Source organism: Cricetulus griseus, chromosome 8 (genome assembly GCF_003668045.3).
Source record: "Cricetulus griseus strain 17A/GY chromosome 8, alternate assembly CriGri-PICRH-1.0, whole genome shotgun sequence".
Lineage (NCBI taxonomy): Eukaryota > Metazoa > Chordata > Mammalia > Rodentia > Cricetidae > Cricetulus > Cricetulus griseus.
The window spans coordinates 672,475-684,951 of NC_048601.1; the positions used below are offsets into that span (position 1 = coordinate 672,475).

The window sequence follows — 12,477 nt, forward strand, 5'->3', positions numbered from 1 at the left end:
CCATGTAATACATCCAACCACAGTTTCCCCTCCCTCCCTCCACTACTCCTGGTTTCCCTTCCCCTCTCCATTTCCCTTCAGTAAAGGGCAGTCCTCCATGAGACAACATCCAAACATGGCAAAATAAGACAAAGCAAAAACTTCATATCGAGGCTGGACAAGGCAACTCAATAGAAGGAAAAGAGTCCAAGAGCAGGCAAAAGAGTTCGACACACCCACTCACACTGTTAGTCTCATTTTAAGGGCTAGAGATGGCATAGCAGTTAAGAGCACTTGAACTATCTTACCTTCTTCCGTATACATTCAGGTGTCTGCTTCTCTGGGTTCCTATACATCTATCTTGGTCCAGGACCATCAGGAGCTCTTACTTTCCTTTATTAATCACTGTCTGATCAGCTTCTCCTGTCTATTCTGTTCTTCCTCTACCTTCTGCTTATTCTGCTACTTCTCTTGGCTTGAGTCTCTTTCCCACAATGAATTATTTTTTAATAGTTTATTTTTATTTTATATGCATTGGTGATTTGCCTGCATGTATGTATGGCTGTGTGAGGGTCTCAGGTGCCCTGGAACTGGGGTTACAGACAGTTGTGAGCTGCTATGTAGGTACTGGGAAATGAACCCAGTTCCTCTGGAATAGCAGTCAGTGGTCTTAACTGATGAGCCATCTCTCCAGGCCCCGGTGAATTATATTTACTTATTATTTATTTTTTGGTTTTTCGAGACAGGGTTTCTCTGTGGTTTTTGGAGGTTGTCCTGGAACTAGCTCTTGTAGACCAGGCTGTTCTCGAACTCACAGAGATTGGCCTGCCTCTGCCTCCCTAGTGCTGGGATTAAAGGCTTGGCCTCACTCAAAACCTGGTGGCACTTTGAATTATTTTTTTAAATGGATTTATTTTAGGGTCAGTGAGATAGCTCAGCAGATGAAGGCATTTCCCTCCAAACCTACTAACTTCAGTTCAACCCCCAGAACCCGCACTGTAGAAGGATAGAGTCAATTCCCAAAAGTTATCCCCTGATCTCTACACACACACCATAGCATCGGTGTGTCCACGACATGTACATACATACATGTTTTAAAATTATTTATTAATGTTCATATTTGTATGGGTATGTCAGTGCCAGTGCCTGTGTAGACCAGAGATACAGGATCCTCTGGAACTTGAGTTACAGGCAATTGTGAGCTTCTTGATATGGGTACTGGGAACTGAACTCTGGTCCGCTGCAGAAACAGTATTAATGACTTAATGAGTAAGCTGTTTCTCCAGCACCCATGGTAAATTCTTATTGATTCTTAAGATTTCATTTTAAATAGAATGTTCATAGAGAAAATGTCACTTTCCACTTGGTCACTCATGGAAGCATTGTCCAGTATTTGGTTGTAAGACACATCTTATTTTCAGTTGTCTTATTGTTAGTTGAAGAGGATGTTGTTAGTAAGTATTGTGGGTTAGCAAGAGACTTAGAGCCATGGTGAGCAAATTATGATTTATGTCTCAGGTTTCCTGAGAGACTTAATGTCTTTGTTCCTGGTAATTTATACAATTCTGACTTTGAAAAAGTCATCATGTTTTCCAATTCAGAGTTCCCAGAATTTAGAATACAAATTTTGCCTTTTTAATTTGTGGAAAAGAGTTTAAGAAAAATTCTTACATCTGTTATCTATGGAAGTCTTTCTTCACTTGAATATAACTTTTGGCAAGCTTTTCCTGTAAATGTTTGAATGTGTGCTCAAGAAAGCTACAAACCCTTAACTGAACTGAGTATTTGGCCACTTTTCAAAAACATTGTGAGCTTTTTGGTTCTCTGGTTTAGATGGTAAGAAAGCCTGTCAATAAAATTAAGTCTTAGTCTGCCTAGTGACATAATCTTAGCACTTGGAAGACAGAGGCAGTAGGCTCAGGAATTCAGCTTCATTCTTGGCTGTCTACATAGAGAGTTCATGACCAGAGTGGAATATATGAGACCCTATCAACAAAACAAAAACAAAAAACAACAATAAAATCAGCAAAAAGCATGAAATCAAAAAAACTTAAATTTGACTTTCTGCATGTCACTACATTTCCATATTGTCTACCTGATATAAAAAGAGAAGCCTTGGGGAGCTAAAGACATGTCCCAGCACTTAAGAGCACTTGCTGCTCTTGCCGAAGACCCGGGTTTAGTTCCCAGCAAACACGTAGCAGCTCACAACTGTCTGTAACTCCAGTTCCAGGGAACCTGGCACTCTCTTCAGGCTTTCCTGGGTACCAGGCGGGTGCGTGGTGTACATCCACACATAGAAGCAAAACATTTGTGCACATACAATAAAAATAATTCCTTTTTAAAAAATGTAGAGAGCCAGACATGGTAGCAGGCCTTTAGTTCTAGCACTTGGGGCGGTAGAAACAGGAGGATTAGAAAGTCAAGACCATCTTCGGCCACGCAACAAGCCTGATCACATAGATTATGTTTTAAAGACAGTAAATAAATAAATAAGCAAGATAATTGGCCCAGAAATCTGTGATTTGAGTAGGCTTAACAGATTCTACTTCATGGTGCATTAGAATGGTTTACAGACTAAAGAGGGATATCAGCTGAAGACTGGTACTCACAGGTCCATTTTCCTATGTGAGGCTATAGCTAGGACATGTGTCATTGTGCTGTCTCTTCATCTGGATCTTGCCATGTAGCATGACAGCTTCAAGTCAGCCATTTTTCCTTTTCCTTTCCTGTTTAATCAATGAAAAACATTTATTCAGTTTCAAATTAAAATTATAAAAACCTATCATCTTAGCTTATTTAGAAAATGGAAGACACATGCCTAAATTTTTCAAAAGGAATAAAAATTTTACCTCCTCTCAACCCTTTATGAGGATATTAACAATCTTTTTAGTTTTTAACCCCAAGTTTCAAGAACACTTACAAAAAAAATTGTTTTGGTGATGTCTCAACAAAAAAGCCTCTTTTTGTATATAGTGTCAATAAGCTGACTAGTACAGAAAATTATATATACTGTATTTTTAGCAATGGGCAGGCTGCTACCGTATCTTGGTAGAGCTCAAGTGGTGCTGGGGAAAAGGAGTTTGCTTTCTTTCCATGGCTGTGTGCATGAAACAAGCAGGAAGATATGAAGTTACTCCAGCTTGTATCAGCTGTGCTTTCAGACAGCTGAAGATCATGTAATGAGTCTTGAAGATTTGGAGTATTTGAGCTCAGTGAAGGGTTTGCGTTTCCCAGTTGGGAACTCCCGTTTGCTGGGCTCCCATTATCCTTCAAAATACAGAATTTTTTTTTTTTTTTTTTTTTTTTTTGGTTTTTCGAGACAGGGTTTCTCTGTGTAGCTTTGGAGCCTATCCTGGCACTGCCCTGGAGACCAGGCTGGCCTTGAACTCACAGAGATCCGCCTGCCTCTGCCTCCCAAGTGCTGGGATTAAAGGCCTACGCCACCAACGCCTGGCCAGAATACAGTATATTTCTAGTTGTCCATGTAGTTAGCTTTCCATAACCTTACACAGCAGTCATCTGAAGATGCCAGTACTGTTCCTGTTGTGTTACAACTTACCCGCCAGACCTGAGAATTATGGGTACCCCACTGAGCCACAGCACAGATTCAGATTTTGTTGGATCCCCAGAAGTAAGTTCTTTCCTCACAAGTTTTAATGTGAAAATTCTTAGGTCTTTGGCTGTTATTGCCAGGATGTAGAAAGATCTTCCCAAATTTGGAGCAAATGCAATATCATGAACAGGATCCAGTGACCATCATAAGAGTTTCAGCTTTGCATTATTCATGGTATTTTCACTGTAATAAAAACCCTGAGCTGGGCGGTGGTGGTGCTGGCTTGTAATCCTGGCACTTGGGAGACAGAGGCAGGTGGATCTCTTCGAGGCCAGCCTGGTCTACAAGGCGAGTGCCAGAGCTGTTACACAGAGAAACCCTGTCTCGGAAAAAACAAACAAACAAACAAACAAAAAAACCAAAAATCAAAAACAGAATCCTCCGAACCTCGGCCATTGCATGGAGTAGACTCCTCTTATTACTTCTCACAGCTATAGTGGAAGAGTGAGTGAGGGCAAGAGCTGGAGGTGCTCCAAGAAATACAGCTACAGCTCAGCTTACATGAGGTCTCACTCTGCAGAGACCACTGGCCGAGATCATACATCTGGTGCCTCACATATTCTTACTATACCATCTGCTGAGCAGGTTGCTAACATGAGACCCATATGCACAGAGCAAATTTCACATTCGTGATGGGTGCTCTGCTGTCTCCTGGAGTTACCCCTTTACCCATTGACTTTGTCCTGGAAGGTCATCGTTTGATTCTCCCGTTTCTTCCCATACTGAAGCTGTCCAGTCAAAAGAACAGGAAGCCTAAGCCTGTCCACATTCAGGACAAGCCTGCATCCCGCAGATCCACTGTGTGTCTTCCAGCCAGCGGTGTAATGCCAGTCTCCATTTTCACTTCTGTCTCCTGAGATGGGGACCGCCTCTCCCTGAGGGCACTGGCATTTGTTCAGTACTGTTAAACCTTGACGGTCTGGTCTGTTGCTGGAGCAAATGGCCGTCTGGCACTTGTGGAAGACAAAAGACACATCATAGATGATGTCCCTGTGGTCCACTGTGATGCCACCTGTCACAAAATAGCCAGCGCCACCAGTTTTCTTTATTTGTTGCTTCAAGACTTCCAAGATGTGTGACCAGTGAGAGGTGGAGCTGCCTTTTTTTTTGTCTTTGACAGCTATGTCATTATGTGTCATTTGTTACTGCTGTTGAATTTCATTATAGGGGTGATCTACATTTCCCCCTGTACAAATCCATCTAACTTTTTCTTCTTTTTAATATAATAAAAAATTTTAACTGCTTATTCTTATTCAGTCATGTTAGAACACAGCCATCCCAAGCCTATATGTGTTTCACACTGTAGGGTAGAGTTGAATCACATTCAGATAGTTATCTGACTCTGTAAGAAGTTTGCTACTCTGTGGTATAGGCATTCTGAGCAGCCTGGCTGTATTCAGGAGAGGGGTAGACTCGACTTCTTCTTCTTCTTCTTCTTCTTCTTCTTCTTCTTCTTCTTCTTCTTCTTCTTCTTCTTCTTCTTCTTCTTCTTCTTCTTTTAAAGATTTTATTTATTTATTATGTATACAACATTCTGCTTCCATGTATATCTGCACACCAGAAGAGGGCATCAGATCTCATAATGGATGGTTGTGAGCCACCATGTGGTTGCCGGGAATTGAACTTAGGTCCTCTGGAAGAGCAGCCGGTGCTCTTAACCTCTGAGCCATCTCTCCAGCCCTATAATTTAAAATATCTTGTTATATACCCTTCTATTTTAGTAAATAAAAAGGTTTCATTTTTAAAGTTTATTTTTCTAGGATCAAGCATGATTGTTCAAAATAGCAAAAGTGATGTCAGCATCTGCAGGGTCCATCATTTTTTCAGAGATTTCTACTCACAAAAACCTAGGATCCTTGCGAAACTGGGCACCCTGCACGTGGGTGTCAGTTAGGAGGTCTGGGCAGTCTATGGCACCTCTGGCAGTGTATCAGAATTTATCCCTAGTGTACAAATGGACTGTGGAAGCCCATTCCACAAAGAGGGATGCTCTCTCAGCCTAGACACACGGGGATGGCCTAGGCCCTGCCCCAAGTGATGTGACAGACTCTGAAGATCCCCCGTGAAAGGCCTCACCCTTTCTATGGAACAGAAGAGGGATGGGATGGGGATTAGTGGGGGACATGGGAGAATGGGAGATAGAGGGACCTGAGATTGATATATAAAATAAGATTGTTTCTAATTTAAATTTAAAAAAAAGAAAAAAAAAACCCTAGGATCCTTGATTTTGTCCTTAGTAAAAGAGTTTCATGATTGGCCTCTGTATTGTTGTTGGTTTTTTTTTTTTTCCTTTTTTTTTTAAACCCTTTTGCTCTTTTGGGGGGCCCCACCATCCAGCTCCATGTCTGGCTGTGTAGCTGGGTGGCTAGCCCCTTCTTTTCTTGCTCCTCTCCTCTTCTATCTTTTTCTCCTTCTGTTTATTCTCTCTGCCTGCCAGCTCCTCTTGTCCTTTTTCCTGCTTTGCTGTGGGCTGTTCAGCTCTTTATTAGACCAATCGGGTGTTTTAGGCAGGCACAGTAACACAGCTTCACAGAGTTAAACAAATGCAACATAAAAGAATGAAACACATCTCTGCATCAGTAAACAAATGTTCCACAGCATAAACAAATGTAACACATCTTAAAATATTCCACAACACCCGTGTGAAGCAGAGTTGTAATACATTAGGGGATTTTTAACATAGAGATGCTCAGGAAAAGGGTAAAATTACCCCAAGTGAGCATACGGACTTTTCAATGGAGAGTCACACTTAAATATCTTTAAGGTAGCCAAATGTGCCTGGGTGTGATGATGTGCTCCCCTAATCCCAGCATTCAGTAAACAAAGGCAGAGCCAAGCAGATCTCTGTGACCTCTTTGAGGCCAACCCGGACTACATATTAAATTCTAGGACAGCCAGAGGTACATAGTGAGACTCTTGTCTTAAAAAAATAAAATACAGCCAAATGTACGTTTTTTGGTATCTTGTGAAGTTGTATCTCAAAGGGTTGTCAATGAACTTAAAAATGAGGTCATAGGGTGATAGCTGTGACAGGCTTGGGTAGCATTACAGCTTGATAAAAAAGCCACTCTAGGTCACAAGGACTGCAGAGGAAGAGGATTTTCAAATTATTTTATGTGCACGGGTGTTTTGCCTACATGTATGACTATGCTCTGCATGCATGCCTGGTACCAAGATCACCTGGAACTGGAGTGGACAGATGGTTGGAAGCTGTCATGTGGTTAATGGAAATCGAATCCTGGTCTTCTGGAAGAGCAACCCAGTGCTCTTAAATATTGAGCCATTACTCCAGCCCCATATGGTGGAATTCTTGATTTTCACCCAGCAGAAACCTCAGTCAGACTCTGGGAATATGGGGACACCTTTCTTTTCTCATGTCTCCTTAATTTTCTGTCTTTCTGTCCTGCTTAGGGTAACTTTTTATTTTTGTTAACTTCTTTTTCACTAATAAAAAGAGCCTTCATGTCCCCCTCCCCCCATAAACACTGTCATAATCCCTTTAACAATAGTACTTAAGGCTGCGAGTGGTGGCACACATCTTTAATCCCAGCATTCCTGAGGCAGAGGGCGGTGTATCTCTATGAGTTCAAGGCCAGCCAGGTCTATATAGGGAGTTCCATGCCAGGGCTCTATATAGACCCAGTCTCAAAAAAGTATTTGTAAAGTGTCCCAGCATGGTTTGTCATCAAGTCTTGTTCAAGATTGAGGATTTTTTTTTTTTTTTGAGTTGTTGAGCCCTAATCCAAGACCTCATTCTCTTAAAAGTTTAAGGTGCTAGAGAGATGGATCAGTGGTTAAGAGCACTGGTTGCTCTTCCAGTGGTCCTGAGTTCAGTTCCCAGCAACCACACGGTGGCTCACAATCATCTCTAATGAGATGGTGCCCTCTTCTGACAAGTGTATACATAATAAACAAATAAATTTAAAATAAAAATATTTTACATGTATTTAGTGTTGGGTTTTATGTGTGTGTATGTGTGTGTGTGTGCATGTGTCTGTCTGTGCTTACCACTGTGTGTGGAAGTCAGGAGACAGCTTTCTTCCTCCACCATGTGGGTTCCAGTGATGAAACTGAGGCTTAACAGCAATCCCTTTTCCTGCTGAGTGATCTCTCTGACTCCAGTCTTCTCATTCTTAATAAAAATACCCGCACAGTCAATATTTTTTTCCATGTATGTGTTCATCTATTTTTTAAGTACATTTACTTACTGTTTGTGCGTGTGCACCTGTGTGGAGGTAAGAGGACAGCTTGTAGGAGTTAGATTTCTCTTTTTACTGTGTGGGCCCCAGGAACTGAACCAGGGCTGTGAGGCTGACAGTTGGAGGTAAGCACCTTTGTTAGACCCCCGGAAAACTCAGGTATCCGGGGTCCCAGGCCACGACTGCGGTCACCCCAATCACCAGACAGATTCGAGAGCTTGATGAAAACTGCACGAGGCTTTTTGTAATTTAACGAGTTAACCCCATGTTAGCTTGGGTCTTTCACCCACCCGCCATGGCGGATGGCTAGCAAAAGACGGCTCTTAGGGCCTCCCAAGAGATCTTATAGGACAGCGTAAGGGGAGTGTCTAGGGGTATGTACAGGCTCACGATTGGTGTGCCTCCAGGCTTGGAGGGCTTGCCCTGTGTTGATTGGTCAACTGGTTGTTATGGCCCATAGGCCCTCCCAGGGTGGTTGCTATACTTTGTGTGTCATTGCTGTGCGCTTGTCTGTAAAGCACACCCAGGGTCGTAAAGCATAGCGCCACCAGCTAACTTCTGATTGGTTCCTTGTCACGAGGCAGGCATCTGACTTTCTAGTGTCTAGGACAAGGTCCTAGAAGCACGTGTTCAGCCGTTATGGCTGCCAAAATGGAAGCTGGTCCCTTCACCTTAACTGCTGAGCCAAATCGGCCCCACATCTATTTCTCTTGAGAATGTTTTATCTACATGTAAGTGAAGAACTTATGTTGTATTTCTGATTTAAAGCTACTGCTGAAATTAAATCTGGATAAAACTTACCCTTTGGATCCTGCTAAAAAAGAAAGTCATTCCCCCTCCTCCCTTTTTTTTCTGGTTTGAATTTATGCATATTCCGCATTCTGATGCTTCCCCCCTCCTCCCATGTCTCCACAGCTGTGCATGCCGAAAGGGCTGTCTTTCAGAACGCAAGCCGACAATAAAGAACCTCAGTTCCACTCATTTATAATCACCCGGGAAGATGGCTCTCGCACCTATGGCTTTGTTCTCACTTTTTATGAAGAAGTTACGAGTAAGCAGATCTGCACAGCAATGCAGACTCTGTACCAGATGCATAACGCTGAGCAGTACAGCAGCGTGTACGCTTCATCCTCTTGCAGTATGGACTCCCTGGCCAGTAGCATTGATGAGGGAGATGCAACCTCTCTTTTGAAACTCCAGCGATACAACTCCTACGACATCAACAGAGACACCTTATACGTTTCAAAAAGTATATGCCTGATCACGCCTCTGCCTTTCATGCAAGCCTGCAAGAAATTCCTCCTCCAGCTTCACAAGGCGGTTACCTCTCAGCAGCCACCACCCTTGCCGCTTGAGAGCTACATCCATAATATTCTCTATGAAGTACCCCTTCCACCTCCGGGGAGGTCACTGAAATTTTACGGTGTTTATGAACCTGTCATCTGCCAGAGGCCTGGGCCCAATGAACTCCCTCTTTCTGACTACCCCCTTCGAGAGGCCTTTGAGCTCCTGGGATTAGAGAACCTCGTTCAAGTGTTTACCTGTGTTCTTTTAGAGATGCAGATCCTGCTGTACTCGCAAGGTAGGTGTCCTTTGCATTTCCTGTTCTAAAAACAAGCACTTCAGCCCTGAACTGCTTTGTTTCCTTACAGAATCAATCACTGATCTTGTCTCTTCTGCATAAAAAGAATAGGCTTGGATGAGATGAAATACTAGAGGTTTTTTCTGTTTGAAGTGACAGTGGCTGCAGAGATAAACAGGAAGGAGTTGAAAGTGTTGTTTTGACCAATTTGGTTATATTTATTTTTTAACGAAAACAACTCTTTATCCACAACATTAATCATTGATTTGTGTTGTAACCTGTTACTGTTACTAATGGACTCTCTTTCATTACAAACTGGCAAAGTTTTACATGAAAATTCAGGTGACACTTGAAAGTAATAAATGTAATGTTTACTCTGCAACTTCCTGAGGCCGACAACTTTGGACATTTGCCTGTAGGGGCATTTCATGGGTGACAAAGAGAAGACATGCAGGCGAGAAACAGATACAACTGCCCTAGACCTAGCAGCAGATCTGCTAGAGTTGTGTGTAGTTGTCTTTTTAGCCTCCAAGTCCCAGAAGGTGTTACCTTTATTGTATCTTTTATTCAAAGTTCTCCCAACACAGATTTAGTTAAGATACTAGCAGGTTGAATTTTGTTTCACTATTATATTTTTGATGATTGGTATTGAGCCTAGCCTGGATATCTGTTCCCATCTGAATATTAATTTACAGAAGAAATAGAGATGCTGTGTCATAAATAGATATTGGATTGTAGGAGATTGTAAACCAGCTGTGTGCACTGTTAAAACTTTGGAAAATATGGCACAGATACTTGGATTGGCATTTTGCTAGTTTGTATTTAGGCTGGCAGAATTGTGGAACAGTCTCCCTACTGTTTGCTGCTATGTTTATTTTTTCACTTTCCTTTTTTATTTTTCTATTTTAAATTGTAAGTGAAACTGAGCCAAGCAGGCTATATTTATGCTTCCCCATCTTGTGTGTGTGTGTTGACACTTTTTGTGTGTTGACAGCCCTTCATGAGGTTTCTCAGTTTATCCTACACAATAGTTTTTGATAATGTGTTCAGTATTGCGCTTTGTTGTCAGAGAGTTCTCTAATGGCTGTCTGAGTCCTTTATGTTCCTTCTGCTCTCATTTTCTCAGTGCTCACTCATCATTACCTGTTTATTGTCTGCTTGAGGCTCGGTAGAATTGGGGAGTTGCATGATGTCAGCTCTCAGTGTCAGATTCCAGACTGTTTCAGATTTTGGGATTAGAAATGTTTAAGTAGGGCAGAGAAATGGTGCAGGGGTTAAGAGCATTTACTCTCGATGGTCTTTGCAGATGACTTGGGTTTGGTTCCCAGTTCCAGGAGATCTTGACCTTCTTTTGACCTCCAAGGACACTAGGAACACGCACAGACACACATTCGAGCAAAGCCTCATACACATAAAACAAAATAAATGTTTAACCGGTATTGGTTTTAGAAGTCATAAATGCCTTAGTCTCAAACCTCTGCTCTGTCCCTTATTAACTATAAGTGCTGTACGTGACTGACTTAATTTTCACAAGTGTTGTTTCTCGCCCCCATGTCTCTGGGATGTTTTTGCCACCCACCCACCCCTGATTAATTGTGAAAGTTAAATGAGAAGACCTATCTAGAATTTTTAGACTATGTGTGATGTTCCTTATATCCAGGGGGAAATTGGGGAACAGGAGAGATAAGTAACCATAGCACAACTAACTATTGTGGTAATTCCAAAATTGAGGCTTAGATCAGCCTCTCTCCAGATGACTAAACCATGTTGGTAACTGTACTGGATCCACACATGATCTCTCCTTACCTGTCTCAGTACTCATTTTTAAATTATTTACTCATTCTTCGGGCATATGATCAATGTGCTATACTAAATATTTATAGAGTATAAAATGAAAACTTTGTGTAAATGCAACGTGAACAGAGTTTTAAAGGAGTCATTTTGTCAGTTTGCACTCTGGTGCCCTTTGTGATTCTGTGTGAGGGGTTTTAAGGATATTTGCTACTTCATTTGTTACATATTGATAAATGTGTGCTGTAAAATTTAAAGGTGCTTCATGAGCCAAACAATTACCATGAAAATCCAAAGTGAATCTAAGTAGATGGATTTCAATGATGAAAGTGTTCATTGAACTGATTTGAAATCTCAGTCCACAATTTATGTAGACAGATTGAGTCTATTGTCTAGAGAGTAATTCCGTCACGGTCTTTTTTTTTTTCAGTGAGAATTCACCCAGGAAGCCAAGGCTCTTTCCTGGCACCTTATGTCAGAAGACATAAGGCGTAACCCTGAAGGTTACATGAAGCCAGACATCGTAAGATGGGAGTATGGCCCTCTTTTCAAAAGAATAGCGGAAATATAAACGATGGGGAATTTTAAACACTAGTGTCTGACTTTTGGTACCAATAATTAAAGCCTCTAGAACACTTTTGGGGCTTGATTACTTACCTCCTTTCGGTCTTCACAGAGGAAATAAGCAGTTACTGCCACCTACACCAACCCTTATTCCTGTTCCCATGTGCCTCTGCAGGGCTTCTCTGCCATTCCATCGCTGTGAGGAAAGTAAAAGCTCCTCGGAGTTTTCTTGAAAACATTGAAAGTCTTTTCATTACATGCTGCTAGTCATGACAAAGTAGACCTTGTTTGTTGGTTGTAGTTTATCAATCATAAAAAGGAAACCTAATATTCTGATAGAAAGAAACGATGCTTCCATGACCTTGACCCAAAAAGCAGTACAATTTAACCAGTTTTGATTAATATTTTAGTATTACTAGATTTGGGGGGTAAGGGGCGTGAAGTTGCCTTGAACATGTTAGGCAAATGTTCTACCAGTGAGCACATCTCCCCTACTATTAGACCTATTTTATGTTAAGCATAACCTTATTGTCATTAAAATTGTTTGTCTTTTTTTGTTTTTCCAGACAGGATTTCTTTATGTAACAGCCCTAGCTGTGCTGAAACTAACTCTATAGACCAGGCTGGCCTTGAACTCTCAGAGATTTGCCTACCTCTGTCCCCCATGCACCTGGGATTAAAGGTGTGCACCATCACCGCCTGGCATTTGTCCTTTTTTTTTTTTTTTTTTTTTTTTTTAAAAAAAA

At 41.6% G+C, this 12,477-nt stretch overlaps 1 protein-coding gene across 3 annotated transcripts in view; it reads left to right on the plus strand.

The window, feature by feature from the left end:
- Dennd5b (DENN domain containing 5B) overlaps positions 1 to 12,477 on the plus strand; it is a 124,160-nt gene that overhangs the window by 38,100 nt on the left and 73,583 nt on the right. For all 3 annotated transcript variants that reach the window (XM_027430043.2, XM_027430044.2, XM_035448786.1), the window contains one exon: positions 8,710 to 9,376. In XM_027430043.2, the coding sequence (XP_027285844.1) occupies positions 8,710 to 9,376 (667 nt within the window). The remainder of the gene's footprint in view (positions 1 to 8,709; positions 9,377 to 12,477) is intronic.